Source organism: Trachinotus anak, unplaced genomic scaffold (assembly GCF_046630095.1).
Source record: "Trachinotus anak isolate AG129_WGS33_773 ecotype Australia unplaced genomic scaffold, CSIRO_AGI_Tana_v1 ptg000021l, whole genome shotgun sequence".
Classification (NCBI taxonomy): Eukaryota; Metazoa; Chordata; class Actinopteri; order Carangiformes; family Carangidae; genus Trachinotus; species Trachinotus anak.
This window is the reverse complement of record NW_027273872.1, coordinates 21,949,612-21,966,149: the sequence shown is the minus strand read 5'-3', so window position 1 is coordinate 21,966,149 and position 16,538 is coordinate 21,949,612. Positions and strand designations below refer to the sequence as shown.

General features: G+C 42.9%; 1 protein-coding gene across 1 annotated transcript in view; it reads right to left on the bottom strand.

The window, feature by feature from the left end:
- gpc3 (glypican 3) overlaps positions 1-16,538 on the bottom strand; it is a 109,742-nt gene that overhangs the window by 24,180 nt on the left and 69,024 nt on the right. The window contains exons 5-7 of the mRNA XM_071457175.1: positions 10,854-10,996; positions 10,245-10,370; positions 5,241-5,352 (exon numbers count right to left, since the gene is read on the bottom strand). Coding sequence (XP_071313276.1) covers positions 5,241-5,352; positions 10,245-10,370; positions 10,854-10,996 — 381 coding nt within the window. The remainder of the gene's footprint in view (positions 1-5,240; positions 5,353-10,244; positions 10,371-10,853; positions 10,997-16,538) is intronic.

Genomic DNA, 16,538 nt, shown 5'->3' with positions numbered 1-16,538 from the left:
GGGATCGGCGGGGTTTAGGAGGGTGGGGGGAAGGGGTGGGGTGGGGTGGGGTGGAGGAGGGAAGGGCTACAGAGCTGGAGTCTGTCACACACAACTCAGCACATCTGGGGAGATGGAAAGAAAGAAAGGGAATGAACAGGAGGAGATAGAGTGATGGAAGTAAAAGCTAACATGTTCGAAAAAGGTGCTACAGAAAATAAAAGCCTTTGGCCCAAAATAAAAATGTTTGTTATTCTTTAAATGACAGAACAAAGTTGAACAGCCTAAGATGAAATAATTGTGTTTTGCCAAAAGGGATTCATAATAATCTTCAACAAAGATGTCTTTCATACCCATGGTATTCCTGTGTATCTCTCTAAAGAGAATCATATCGCTGAGAGGAGGCTGTCAGAATAATCCCATGAGGTCTGACCCTCCAAATGGCAAACTCATCTGACAAATGAGTGGGAAACGCTCTGTAATCAAAGACCAATCACATAATTGGTCTATTTTGCCACTAGCTCAACCATCTCCTGTGAGATTAGTCGTTCAGAGAAGAAACCCGATACTCTGGGAAGTTAAACAGATGTTCAGGAAAACAAACTCATCTCTCTAAAACAAGAACGCATCGTCAAAAAAACATGTTCTAATTTAAGAGCGCTAACTCCAGATATGTCTCTCCACACGGGAACTCGCTTGGCCGGTTTTCACACAGCAAGACCGTTAATGCAGATTCACAGTTACAGCGAAGTTCTCATTAAGAAAACAACAAGACTCGTCAGATTGGCATCACATGCCGTGGGCAACATGTTGGAGTACACTCGTCTTTATCAGCTTTAACGTGCTGCGTATACAAGGCACAGCACACAGACAGGACCTCACACAGGAATTCGCTACATAGTGTAAGCATGCGTGAGTAAAAATGTCCGTGGCTCCTCACAGTCCTGCACTGTTTAAAGATTCCAAGTCAAGAAGCAATAACCGGAGCAGAAAGCCATTTCTCTTCATCCATTTATAGTGCACAGTTCACTTTAAACTTGGCCTCGGCTCAGTCATGATGTCAGCTGCTTTAGGCGTGAGAAAACGCTGTTTTATAAGCTGAGGAGACTGGCTCTAAGATTTTTTTTTTCTCCTTTGGTGTTTAGTTTAGCCGCACAGAGGCACAAAGGCAAAGGTCTGTATCTGCTGATACTCTGATCAACACTGACAACGTGAGAAATGACACATTTCCGCTGCATAGTTGCGTTTCACAGGGCCATCGTCACGGAGCACTTAGGAGCAGAGAAATAAAACATCAGGGGGATTAAAGTTGGAAGGAAGTGGATTCTTTGGAGGGGTCCCATGTTCCCCTCACTGTTGGAGAGTGTAGCCCCTATATTTTATGACACAGTCTCACATACTGTGGGCTGGGAGTGATTCGTGGTTTGAAAGTGGGTCAGTGCAAGCTGGAAGAACCATTGATTGTGTTCACCGCTTCAGCCAAAAGGAGAATAATGTTCATTCTAATGGAAAATGTGTGCAGGATAAAAGAGCCTTATAGGACCAGTATGCCAGTGACCCGTGTCCTGAATGTAGAGCTGAACGCAGATAAATCTATACACTCCTCAGCCCGCAGCTCTGAACATACGGTGCAATATGTTCAAACACACAGGTGACATCATGAGCCTGAAATACTTCAGGTTGTAATCAGCATGGCACAGTTGCTGGTCCACCTCCAGGAACATTACACATACTGTCTCATTGTTGGCCTGTCCTCATCCATTCTGCATATAAACAGGGCAGATGAAAGTAATTATCTGTGAGTTCGGCCTGCTCTCTCATATCAGATGGTTAATTAGTCCATTTGCTTTCAGCCTTGCAACATCCAGAGACAGTGGTCTTTCAACTGGCAGGGAGGCGGAGACCTTGTAAAACTGCTTTTAACTAAACAACATCACTTTCTCCAGGGCCCTCAGAGGTTGTTTACAAGATGCCGGCTCAGAGCAGCCAGGGGACCATGATATACTGTGTATAGTCAATAAACATTTAGCAGCATTATAAAGCAAGTTTAAAGCTCTGTCTCTTTGGTGACATGTGACGTCAGCCTTGTCTGTTGGCAGACATGTTAGTTTTCATGCTGTGTTGTGGCTCTATGGACGGCAGAATCAGTCTTGAAATATCTTAACAACTACTGGATGGGTAGTCATGAAACTTGGTACAGACATTCACGGCCCTTTTAGAGTGAAGCCAAATGACTTCACTGATTCCCTCACTTTTTATCTAGCACCACCAGCAGGTCAAAATCTTCACACATCCTGTCAAATATCTCAACACCTGCTGGATGTTAATGGCTCCCAGAGGATGAGTCCTCATGACTCAGGTGATCCTCTGACGTTTCCTCTCAGGATGAATTGCAATAAACTTTATTTTTTCCCTCTAGCACAATCGTCAGGTCAAATTTGTCCTGCAAAACTAATGACATTCCCATCAACCTCGGCTGTACTCTGGGTTTAGTGCTAAGTAGCACATTTTAGCATGCTAACAGGCTAATCTAACGGTGAACATGGAAAACATTAAACCTGGTAAACGTCAGCATATTAACATTGTTATTTAGAGCTTGTTAGTGTGCAGATGTTTGCATTTAAATCAAACCTGTGCCTAAGAACAGCCTTAGAGAAAAGCTAGCGTAGCTGCAGACCCTTGAATCTTCCTTGTTCACTGATTCACTGCCCTCTCTTTAACGGGCACTCAGTAGTTTACACAATAGTGAGCAGTAAATTGAGATTTCAGAAACGTACATTTGGTGTCAGTGCTGACAGCTGTAGAATTGTGCAACTGTAATTTTTGCTCATCACATGCCACTGAGGCCGCTTTTCTCATCCCTCTGTGTCATTTTTGAGGGCACTACATAGTGGTTCAATTTACAGATTCAGAAATCGGACACTCAAATAAAATGGGGGACAGTAAAGATAAAATGGGGCAGTAAATGTGGTGAACTATAAAGTAAATAGGGAGTGATCTGGACACCGCCTTAGTCTTGTTCTTTAGCCGTGAACATTAAATTTCCTTCCAACATGTCTGCAAACTTCAAAAATAGATGGTTAGACAACATAATAAGAACAACTTACAACATAATGAAAAATGATACATAAACACCATGAATGACGGCCTCACATGTTACCATAAACTTGCACTCTGGCAGCAACAATGTAATACTGTAAACTTCACAAAGGGTGAATTTCATTGCGGGACTATTGTATTATATTGCATCATATTGTAAGGCGTTCCTGTTATTTTGTGCACCCCACTAGAGTGATGATTTGTCATAAAAATATTAGACTAATCTGATTTCTGCACAAAAAAAAAAAAAAAAACACAGCCATGAGTCATAAACACTTTTACTGCACATGAAATATGCAATCAAGCGCAGTCAGTCTTTTGTCAGATGTTAATCCAGCCCATTGAAGTCGAGATCTAAAGGGAAGTTGGAGTTCAAGCAGAAATGTACTCGACTCCACTGTATGGTCATCAGATATGGGATTAAAAGCTCCCGTGTGAATAGTCAGTCTGCATAAATATCAGGCGTTTATGTAAACAGAATCAAAACCCCGTGAATGTCCACATGGACGCCCCGTCATCGATACAACAGGGGAGCCAGTGAGGAGCGCCTAATTTGACTGTGTCCATGTTTTCGATGGTATTGTTTGAATGTCTGCAACACAATGAGCTCGGTCATTTCACCAAACTGCATTTTCTTGCAAAATCTCATCAAAAGCCTATCAGGAACCTGATCCACACGGCAAACAGTCTGCAGTGCAGCAGCTCTTCTGTTCGTCATCGTATGGGTACAAATGTTTGTTCCTGTCAGAGCAGGAAGTTTTGAAAGGCTTATTATATTAGAGTGTGTGTGTGTGTGTGTGTGTGTGTGTGTGTGTGTGTGTGTGTGTGTGTGTGTTTCAAGCAATCTTCCAAGTCCGAAAAAAAATATTTTGGAAGAGAAAATAAAAGCAAACAGTATAATAATTTTTGACCTAATGTTCGTACCAAAGTTGTGTTTGTACAGAGGGATTATTACCAACGCTGACAAGACAACCGAAACTATAAAAATAAGACCAATATTTTTATGACCTGGAATTATCTAATCATGTGTGGGAGGTTTTGAAGAGGGCAGGGGTAAGGAAATACCCAACAATCCTGCTTTTCTCACTTACAGCAGGACTAGCGTGCATGAGGTCATACAGCAAAAGTAATTGAGAAAATTACAGCAACTCAACCCACAACCCTGTGTGTTTTTTTCTGGCGGGTCTCTGGTTGTCAGAGGGGGAGTGGAGGAGGGTCCACAGTTGCTCTTTACATCTCCCAGGTTGTTTGAACAGGAGAGAAGGTTTGTAATCCACAGAGACAGGCCTGCAGCACTCAGAAGCTCCCGCACAAAGACAGACACACACACACACACATTTCACTGCTAGAAGACAGTGTGTGTGTGTGTGTGTGTGTGTGTGTGTGTGTGTGCGGTATAGGTGGGCAATCCGATGTGTTGACAGCTACAAGTGCAACCACCAGGAACCAGGAAATGCAGACAGATCTGTGGGCTGATACATCTATAGACTGAGGCTGACTTTGAGCCTACATGCAAGTATCTCTGTACTCAGCCAGCCCACTCCAAAGGGTGGTTTCCATGGTGATGGCAGTAGCAAAAAAAAAAAAAAAGGGGGGGGGGGGGGCTTTGGCCTTGATGACAGCTGGGACTTACTGTGGATGGAGGACATAATTCCTGTACATCACAACAGCCCCTATCACCCTCAGAAAATGTGTCTGGACACAACATCAGTGGGTTTGTGTCTAATGAGAGGGGCGTCTTTTTTGTTGTTTGTTTTTTGAGGCAGTGCAGATGAGACCCCAAAAATAAAGGCTATTCAGAGGAGCACATTCAGAGAGTTTTGTTGTGTTTAAAAAAGGTTTTGACATCACCCTGAACACTGGTGTCCTCTGGATTTTCTCTCAAATATGACAGAACGGTGACAGCACAAAGCATCCTCATTTCACATCTTCACTTCTCCTGTGCTGACACGCACAGCAACTTGGAAATCAATGTCCAACTGTGAAGCAAGAAGTAGATCTAGTAGACAGGTAAACCTATGCACCTCCACAGAGGAGAGGGCAACAGATAAACCGCTTCTTTGAAGTGTTTAAATTTACAATCAAAGCCATAAAAGACACTTTTAGACACAAGAGATGGTTTATGTACAAGCACACATGACAAACACACTCTCACAGCTCACCTGGTTGATGTGTTTGAGTTTATCTATGATCTGGCTGATTATCGGCTCAGGGGGCTTGTTGCTCCTGGACTCAGAGCTGGGGTGCAGTCGCTTCAGGCCGGGTCCGGGAAACCTGACAAGACATGGAGAGAAAAACGATCAGTTCTTTTGTTGTTGAATTTTTTTGAAAGAGTTTCACCGACTCAAAAAGCTCAGTGTAAAGCTCATGAGCAGACGACATCATGAACTGACCAACACTCCACCTCCTCAAACAAGGCGTTTGTCACCATCTAGTGTCGATACGATGAACGGCAGCACTTCTGGTTTTTAGTTCAGGGGCCGATCTGCAGAGCTGGAAAGTTCATTTGTAACTCAACCCTAACCAAAGGACTTACTTCTCCCTCACTGGAGACGTTAGGTCTATAAAGTTAAATAGAGATTAGTATTTTTTTTTTTAACAGTTGATGTTTAAAGATAGTTTAAACATTTTTAGTTGTGGAGACTTCCATCATGCAGAAAGAAGTTTATTGCACGTTGAAGCGTCGGCCTTAATCAAGACGATTAAAACTATTGATGTTGCGGGGATTATATCTAAAACTGAACTCGCAGACATCTGTTTGGCTGCTACACGTTGGTATAAAATGTTTTACAAGTATGAGTTTTACCAGGAGGAGACAACATCTTCAAAGCAGTTTAACTATTATGCAAAGTCTAGCTGGGGATTAATTTCATGCACATTAAACTGGGCAATTAGTGGCTTTTTAATTATATCTGGTGTTAATGAGAGGACATTAGCAGAGATGAACTTTTGTCCCGCTTTAGCACTGGGGGTATATTTAGGTACGTTCAGCCTGCGGGCAGGTGCTTACATGTCTGTGTGCGTACCTGAGGAAACCCGGCTCTGTTGACACCTGTGTGTGTTATCAGGAGGAGGAGCTGCTGACTCTGAAAGGCACATTTCTCTTCAGTTGTTGTCTTTCATGTAAAAACTTTCCTGCAGGTGTTTCTTCACTTTTGGCAGCGCCGGAAATTAACCCTTTCCCACCCCACCCTCGCCGCTCTGACGAGACTAACTTCTCCTGCACGTAGGAGGCAAGTGCGTCCAGATTAAGTATAGCCAGGATTGACAATCTATCTTCCTCAGACACCTCAGTGATATGAGTAGTGGAGGGGGCAGAGGTCACACTGCAGCGTAAATGTCATCTGCTATATTGCAGCAAAGGTTGGAAAGATGAAGGACAAATGGGCCGTAGTGGGGAAAAATGATTTTCAGAGAAAAGGTTAGTGAGAGAGAAAAGGGCCTTGAAAAAAATACCTGTTGGTGTGTGTGAGTGTGTGTGCGCTTGTGCAAAGTATGAGGTCATACTCTATTCTCATTTCTGTGACACAGCCCTGAGCACCCTCACGCGCCCTACACACTCACACACATACACACCTTTCAGCTGCCATCTCCATTCATCACTCCTTCACTCTCCCCTAAGTCAGACTTTTCATTAAACTCAAATTACATTTCCCCTGTTATTTATTCTTCCTATTAGCCATGATCTCACCCCCTCTCCACTGCTAATTATCACATTAATAATGGAAAGAGATGTGTGATCTATTAAAGAGAGGAACAGAGGAAATATGGGTCGAGGAAGGAGGATTAGTGGAGAGAGATTTCGAGTTGGGATAAGGAGCCAAGGCAGGTTAGTGTTTCACATGATGATGGTCTCAGTTGTCAGCACTCAGTCTGTTGTGCGATCATCTCTGTATCATTGTTTGCTGATCAGGTCAGTTAGCTCCACTGATAACCTAATCCAATCCAACACCAATTACCATGCTATTAGGTCCAGTCTGAATGAGAGAATAAACACCAGAGGGAGAAGAGAAGCAGGAGTCCAGGTGTTGAAAGAATACACTGTGGAGACTGTTGCTTTTCACACCACCTGATGGGTCACACCTCCAGTCCTGAGCACACAGACAGGGTCCGAAGGCGAAGAATGTGGTGTGTAAACAGTGTGGCTCTTACTGTTAATATATCTTCTGACTGAATGTCATGTCATGCTCCGCAAAAACAAAATCACATTTAGATGATATTGGGGGGGGGGGGGGGTGCAAGATTTGCAAAAGATTGTGCACAAGATTGTGCAAGATTTGTGCAAGAAAAAAAAAATCAAAGCAGAGTTTCTTTGAACCTAAATAAATCTGCAGCATCCTCATACAACATGTCAAATGAATGTCATGTCGGAACAGTAAATTAAATTGTCACAGTTTGATTAATTGCATACCCCATATCAAATCTTAATATTTAACGGAATTGAGCCGTAGACAAGTGAAAGTTGTCTTTTTCATACATGCTGGATCTGAGGACGGCATTGTCAGTCTGTCAGTCAGTCCACCACTTTGTCACGAATGAAACATCTCAACAACTATCAGTATATACACTATATATCTATATATCAGTGCCCAGATAATAATGACTTTAATGATCACCTGACTTCTCCAGTGCTACCGTGAGGCTGTGAAATGTGGGTTTTAGTGAGATTTTCTCATGAAATTTGGTGCAGACGTTCATGTTCCCCTGAGGGTGAACCATAATCACTTTGGTGATCCCTGAACTTTTCCTCTCATACCATCACAAAGTCAAAATTATAGTTTGTCCAACACTCTGGATTACGACCATAAAAGCGCAAAACTAATGAAATTCCCATCAGCCTCAGCTGTGCTTCATGTTTAGAGCTAAATAGCAAAAGTTAGCATGCTAACATGCTAAACTAGTATATTTGGCCTGGAAAACATTAAAATTCCTTTACATCAGCATGTTCATTGTGAGCACGCTAGCATGCTGCATAAGGATTCAGGTCATAGGAAATCTGTGCTGAAGGCCGAATAGAACAGTTAGCATGGCTGTAACTTTCCAAAACTGACAAAGCTACATTACCGCCCACTGCACAGCACCATGAATACCTACCAGGAGAGACTGCTAGCGCCATATTTAAATGATGTCAATCCATGGATTACATGTATTGCACTAACATAGCACCTTTCAAAGTGAGAGTCAAAGTGCTTTACTTGCCACATTCACCCATTCACTCACACATAGATGCACTCATACATACACCAGAGGCATTTCGGGGCATTTCAGTTAGGGCTCAAGGACACTGTAACACACAGACTGGATCGAACCACCGACCTTCTGGTTAGGGACCCTCCTCTACCTCCTAAGGCACAACCGCCGTGACTCTCTATGACAGCTGGCTTTTCAGATTACATATAATCAGTTGTGATATCTGATGTGACAGGACAACACATAGCCTACAAACAAATGTTTTTTTCTAGCATAACTTGTCCTTTAGTCTTTTTGATGTAGGTATTTATCCTTTAATGGCTAATTTAACATCCTGTTTAAAACAAACCATTTGCCACATTCACAGTGATGTCGATCAATGTATATTTTTCCTGCAAGAAATGCAGAGACAGAAAAATTGTCCCTTACATATGGCAATGTCTTTTAAATGTAACTATTTTTGTAACTAATAACTATATGACAAAGGACGTCTGAAATAAAACAAATCTTAGGACATGATTAAAAATAAAAGAACCTCTGCTGTTTTACCCAAAAAAGTCAGACTATCCAAAGTTCAGGCAAAAGAAAAATAATAAAAACCTTCCTCTTCTCTGAGCTCCTCTACTTTCTATTAATGTTTGTACAGTCCCTAAATGAAATGTTCACAGTTGACACAGCATCTAATCTTTTATCAGCTATCACATGCACATGAGTTTACACTGTCATTAAATCCAAAAGAGGAATGGAGATGTAATGTTCTGAGCCGACACGGCGGCACATCTATTATCACAGTTATCAGTGTAACGCTCTTTGATGTGGTGAAAAGTGTTGCTCCTCTGATCTTGGCTCCAGGTGGGATGGTAAATACGCCTGATAAAAAGCGCCACATTTAGCTCCAAAGATCACTCCTCGAGTATCGGAGACATTCAGTACCCGACCCCTCCAGCGCTTATCCCCTGCAGCCAACCCAATCTAATTTTATCTGCATGAGACAATATGAGAATGAATGCCACGTTTGGCTGGAGAAGGTCCTATCTGGGAGGATAATGGAAGATGATCCAGAACAAATCTCCAAGTGAAAATGTACCCGGAGTGAATTTGCAGGCATATGCCCTCACAGATGACATGGAGAATTGCTTGCTCCAAGACATTGTAATCTCTCCATCATTTCGTCTCCTTTCCTGCCTCCCTGCACCTTCCTATCACAGTTCGGTCCAGCTTGTAATCATCCCCTCAGGACAGCCCTGCCCCCTTTGCCAACCTGATGTCTTCTCAGACTGAGGCTCTTTTCTATCTTTGCAACAGTTTAAGAAACTTTCCTCCCCGGAAACAAGAGATGAAACATTAACCTGCAGCACACCTCGTCTGAAATTTGTGCCTCTGCATTGATTAAAGTCCACACACAATTTACAAGGCAAAAAAGGAAATGGATGATATCTGTAACTTATCTAAGCCAAATTGAAATTGGGGCCGTCTGACAGTGCAGGCGCAAAGGAAGAAGTTATGATGTGTACAGCCAAAGGACAGGGGTGAAGTGAAATATTGCGAAAACCAAATGAGGTTCTGCAGGGTGCACAGGAGATGTTGGATGAAGGAGGAGAGAACGATCGAAACTGCAATTAACTAAGCGAGAAGAAGGTGACAGTACGCCTGACATTAATAACATCCCATAGAGCCAAAGTCAAGATTTACACTCATACTCTGTGGGGGGGGGGGGGGGGGGGCTCATCAGCTCTAGGCAAACTTACCCTTCAACTCACCTACACTCTCCTAGATGCGCTGCTGGAGTGCTGGGAATTCAGGAATCAGGGCAGACTATTTGTATAACCGATCATTTAGAAAGCCAATAAACCTGAGCAGCACCTGCCTGCGGGCTGTAGGGTGTGCTAGAGGGTGGATTTCTCAGTGGGTGCACGTGGGGCTTGCAGCAGGTATATACGCAACTGTGAATTCAGACAAATGAAACACTGATTTACCTGTCTGTCATCTCCTGCCCATTCCAGCAGAGGGAGTGGTTCGCTGGAGCAGGTTCGCGGCTGCACAGCGCCTCCCCGAGACCACTGTAGAAGGAGCTGAAGCCCCTCAGGTTGGATATGAACTCCCTGAAGAAGGTAAAGAAAGGACATGTTCAACAGAGACAGAAAGACCCTCTGAGTATGAGTCACATTCAAGAGCAGACTTTGTCGCACAGAAGAAGAAGGAAAGAAACAAACTGAGACAAAGAAGAAGAGGCAAAGACAGAATAAGAGGGAAATTCAGCAGCAGTGAAAGTGAGATCCCTCTCAAGAAGGAGAGAGTAAAAGAGGCTAGAATAAGCAGTGTCTCTATTCCTAATTGACATTAATCTGGTCATTGTGCTGCCAAGGCCAGCAGCCCCGCTGGGCATCATTACACTGTTCATTTAAGCCTGTTACTACATCAGGGGTGTTAAAAACACTTGAGTGGAGAAAGAGTTTCACAAGGAAACAAGAGGAAACCTGCCCACACTGTCAGGGACAATATCACAAAAATTGCAGAGTGGAGTGCGAGTGCTGCTTCATCAGCTGGAAGCGTCTCAGTCTGGATTACAACCCTGACTTCCTCACCTGCGGAGACTAGCCAAAGTCTCATCGGAGTCTGAGGATGAGGGCTGTGGGTTACGGGCTGCTGAGACAGCAGGAGGCTGGGGAGGAGGAGATCCGACTGAGCGAGAGGCCCGCTGAGGAGTGTGTCCACACATCCCGTTCACCTGCAAGGTACAGAGGGGAGGGGAGAAAATGAGAAACCGGCAGCGACTGAGTGAATTCAGTTCCCCAAACCTCTTCGCCCCACTTATGTTTCATTGCTCCCAGTTCCTGGCACTGAGCCTGTTTATTCAAACTCTTAATAGCAATGACACTGCAGACGGCGAGGACCTGTCAACAGCCAAACTGCCGGCCTTACTCAGCTGAGCCCCTCTGCAAATTGTCATCTGTTTGCGTTTGTTTATTTTTGGGAGGGATGAAAGCAAGGGGATTTGCATAGCAAACAACTCATTGTATCCTCTGCCTGCCATTTCCGCCTTGTTCGAATTTGTAATCATAACACTCCAAAACCACGAGCGTGAAAATAAGGCCTCTCGTTTGCCTCTTCTCTCCCCATATAAATGCCATTGTGTTTCCACGACGGACGACATAACAATAATAAATAAGAAGTCCCTCTCTGTCTCTCAGAGATAATGGACCTGGCACATTCTTTTCAGGTGCAATAAAAATGCAAATGGCTGCTAATGTTTAGCTTGTGGTTTAATGATTTGCCGGTGGTTTAATTTCCCTTGAGGATACTGGCCGGGGCTTAATTCTGCCATGTAATGTTAACAGCTAATTGTGCCCAGCTCCCCTTTAAGTGAATAGGCTGGCACCACTGCTGCTGAATACTGATGGGACCTGATAGAGCAGCACTGGACATCTTTATCTGGTGGTAGCCAAGGCCGTGTGAACACACAAACACACAAACACATACAGTTTCCAGCAAAACAAAAATGAATCATTTCATGTAATTATTCATTTGAACATAATGTACCTAAGCCCATTAACATGATAAACATGCACTCCTACATGATAAAGTCACTGCCAACACACACACACACACACACACACACACACACACTTAATGTGTGCTGACACACAGAAATGCTGATCAGCTGTAAAACAGAATCATCAGGGTTAATCAATACAGCCTTGTCATCCAGGGATACAGATACAGCAAAAGCCACAGCACAGACACCTTAGTTTACAGACACACACACACACACACACACACACACACACACACACACACACACACACAAACCACCCTAACAGTCACAGATGGTTGGGTTTTCCTGCACCAGGCTTTCACTAATACCTAACATCCCCAACTGACCATCTCCACTGATACTCCTCTCCTGTGTACTTGGGGGAAACACCGATGCACACACACACACACACACACACTTCAGCCCATTGTCTCTGCCACCCCATTGTCTCCCTCCACATCTTCCTCTTGTGTAATTCTCTCGTTCTCCTGCGCCTGGAGCGAGTGCTGCTGCTCCCACAGGCCATGATTAATGTGATTGGAGCTGCGCTCCTCTTTTTGTTTGTGTGTTCCCAGGAAGCCGAAGGGGAGTTGTGGCACAAGGGAGAGACTGATTCGGAGCGCAGCCTCCCCCCACCTTCACCCCCCCAGCCCCCCCACCCCCTACGGACGATTGTTTCTGGATTCTTCAAGGAAGGGGCTCATTAGTGGGGTATTAATATCACCCAGGGCTGGACTAACACAACCAACAGGAGAGTCTGCAGATAAAGCCTGCCTCAGCGAGAGAGCTTGGAAATATCTGCACACTTTTATCTGCACTGAGCAGCCTGCCTCACTGACAGAGAGGGGTGCTGACAGCCAGTAATACAACACACACACTTACACTCACATAAACCTTATGGTCTGCATGTCCATGCACCGACACACCTGCATCTCAGGTTACATGTGGTGCTCCGCTTGTGCGAACACAGTGTTAAGATAAATTCCCAAGAAATCAATGGCAATGCACATGGACCCCGACAGTCTAAATGTATGTTCAGGCTTCAACATTCATCTTGATCACCATGAGTTATTAATAAGCAAACACTTTCAGGAGAGAGGACGATACTATCGGTGTTAGAAAAGTGGCAGGGTGCCATGCTCAGCTGTAACAACATATTGGAGAGTATTTGGTGAGTAATGTTTGTGTTCCAGAGGAGTCGAGGCTCAGGGGAGAGACTGAGTCAGCACTCAGCACTCAGCCCTCCTCCTCCTCCTCCTCCTCCTCCTCCTCCCTGCGTTGTTGTCACCATCATAGGAACTGACTTCTGGTGAAATGCACACATCATAGGCATCCTATTTCAGCTTCCAAATTCTCCCAGTTCAGTGAAAATGACGGATCAGACAGGTCTCATGGTACCATCTTCTAATGGGTACTGTCAAGGTTGGAAATGAGGAAACATATTTCAATCTGATGTGGAGTTAATTGTTTTAAAATGTCTTTAACTTGAGATTTGAATCCAAATTGCAGGGGTTTTATCAAGTCAGGTGTTCCCAACCTTTTTGCCTGATGTACCCCCACAGCTGAGTTCACGTACCCTTTAACAGACACCACTAAATGAATTCAGTTGTGATTTAAATGTCTTTTAACACCATTTCTATGGATCTTGTTACTATATATATTTTCATAAGATTGAACAGTCAGTGTTTGGTCAGGTTTGCATTCGTATTACTCCCACATGAAGTACTGTAAACTGGATCATCCATTACTGTAAGGTAACTATTCAGACAATTTACTGTTACAGTCCTTAATCTAGTGCTTTTCACTAACCTTTTCAACCACATATCCATCACATTTTGCTCATATTTCAACTGTTAATTCATATTTAAATAGCTAATATTTCAACACATTTATTTAATATGTAACATTTATAATAATAATAATGTAATATTTTAATCTATTAGTTTTAGCTAACCTTTTCAACTACATATCCGTCACATTTAGCTAATATTTCCACTGTTAATCGATCAATTTTAGTTAACCATTTCAATCATTAATCTATCACTTTTCGCAAACCATTTACTACTTTCACTCTTTATCCATTACTTCAAGATAATCATTTCAAGTCTTCATCCATCATATCAAACCCTAATGTGAGGACGTATGCGTGCAATTATATCATGTAAATACAAAGCACTGATATACACTGATCAAAGCTATTAAAGCATCAATCATGTAGTCACACATAGACTCGTGTAAAGTTCAGATTCTTTTAGTCTGATCTTTAAATTTAATTAATTAGTTCAGATCAGTAGCTAACTCTAATGTATTAAATCCACCAGTTCAGAAATCTCTGCTTCACATTAATAAGATATGACAAAAAAATCCCTAATATTGTGAAAATGGTAAGTTATCAATATTTCAGCACAAAGTTGGCCAACATTGTAAACCTGAAATTGTGAGTGCTAAAACATGAAGGGGACTAAATACTGAATGTGACTGAGGATGTTAATCTCTCTAAAATACTTGATGTGCAGATTAGAGTCTAATTTAAAATGAGACTTCAGTTGTTTGTGCATCAAGGTTGTAAGAAAATGGATTTCACACTCCTCACTCACAGTTCTGCAATTCCTGAAGCATACAGAGCTGTGAAAAGCTATTACGGTGTGATGTCTTTTTGATTTTATAGACACATGTCTGGTGCAGATGAAACAGGAGGAACTGTCTGAATTAAGAACATGATGTTTTCTTCAAAGTGAGATAGAAAACAGGTCTAATGTGACAAATTCCCCAAGAGGGTGCAATAAGGGGCAAATTCCCTGCATTTAGGAGAAGACTGGATATTTGAGAAGAAGGTTTTGCATGAAAGGTTAATTTAATTCATTTTTTCTGTGTAAACGACTGTAGAATAATAATTTTTTTTTTAAAAATGCTGTTATTCATTTATAAACAGCTAATGGCCTTATTTTTCATTATTATGTCAACAGTTCAATTACACATGCAATATAACTGCAATTTACATGGTCAAACAAACTACTGATTGCACATTTAAGGACTCCTAAACACCACAGTTTATCTTCTATAATTCAAATTGAACGTAAGACTTGAAGAATAATAACTTAGATGATATTTGGATGATGTGTTCGAGCATTTCTAAACATGATTTATTGCATGTTTAAAAGCTCAAGTGGCTTTTACATCTTCAAAACAGATTCTGCTTCTTGTGTCTACAGTAGCCTACATGTTTGAACGGATTAATAAGTAATAAAAATGCAGCAGAGATTTAATTAGTGCTTGTTTCCTCAGTGAAGCAACAGTCTCGATAAGATTTGATCTGCTTGAGCTATTTTTGTGCACAGAGGGGAAGACAACAATAAGAGCAGATAAAAAGTGTGTTACTGACTGAGGCACACAAAGAGATATGTGTGATATTAGACCTATAACTAAGCATCAAACCGTGTCGAGTGTGTTACATTACACAACTCCCCTCCTCTGCGGTGTATCGTCTCTAATCTTGGTCAGATCCATCATATTTCTGTCTCAACCTACTTCTCGTCTTCATTTTCAGCCGAGGGGTCGCAGGGTGATGTATGTCTACTCAACACTCTCCACACTGTCCTCCTTCCCCTTGGGCTGGCTCTTCACACTCTCCATTCTTCTTTTTCTTTCCCTCTCTTTGTCGCTCTTCCTCCCCTCTCTTTCTCCTCAGTGACTGGTAAAAATAGAGCTTCATAAATCATGCATCTTCTCTCACAGTGGCGCGTAAGAACGAGAGGAAAAGAAATAAATGGCGGGGATGAAAGGAGAGAGAAGGATGTTGAGGATGAGATGTGGAGACGGAGGTGGATGACATCAAGCTCCAGGAGTGGGGTGGGAAGTTGACAGGGGAATAGATTGGAGCTGCAGGGCTCTTGGCTGCCCTCTTCATCTCTCTGAGCAGTGGCTGATTCACACTGGATGGAGGAAATGAATGTGAACATGCCGGGGAGCGGGCTGGCGGACGATGAGTGGTCACCTCGCCGGGAGAGTTACATGTTTCAAGTCCACAGAGAAGAGTAAGAGATGTCTCTCTCTCACACTTCGAGGACTCTTTTACTCAGATAGAGGTGATCCGTCTGTCACCCTCAGTAACAGGGGTCTTCACTCTGAGTGGAGGGGAGGTTAAGTGGGAGACACCAACCACGGCTGCAGCTTTTACAATCACTGGAAACCACAAAACAAGACATAGTACTCTGTCTGCGGATCCATTATGTTGCTGTACAAAATACTGAAGTATCACTACAAGATTTCCCCTTCACAGTGAAGCCAAGCTTGTATTTAAAGGAGGAGTGAACCATTTATACTTTACATTGATGTTTACCATTTGCCACATGCCACATACCATGTTTAGACTTTCCAGCTGACTACAAGTTTCACTTCCCAGTGCATCCACAGTTACTAATGTGAAGATTTAGGGTGAATAACCTCAAGTATTCTGTTTCACTTGTGTCTAGTTATTAACCTAAATGAACTGAAACAAAGTGATGCTATGAGCTGTCAGTGTGTCGTGGTCCAAGCCAGAAGAGGACAGGTTTGTGTCCCAGCCACACAAATGATGTGCCACTTAATTCCACCAAATGCAACAACAAACAATGTCCTCGGTGCTACTTGTGACGTGACACTCGCCGTGTCCAAGTTCAGGGGCCGCATCCTACGGAGGCTGCATTTGAAGACTGATCACATGACTGAAGGCGGTTCTTATTTTGAAGTCTCCTTC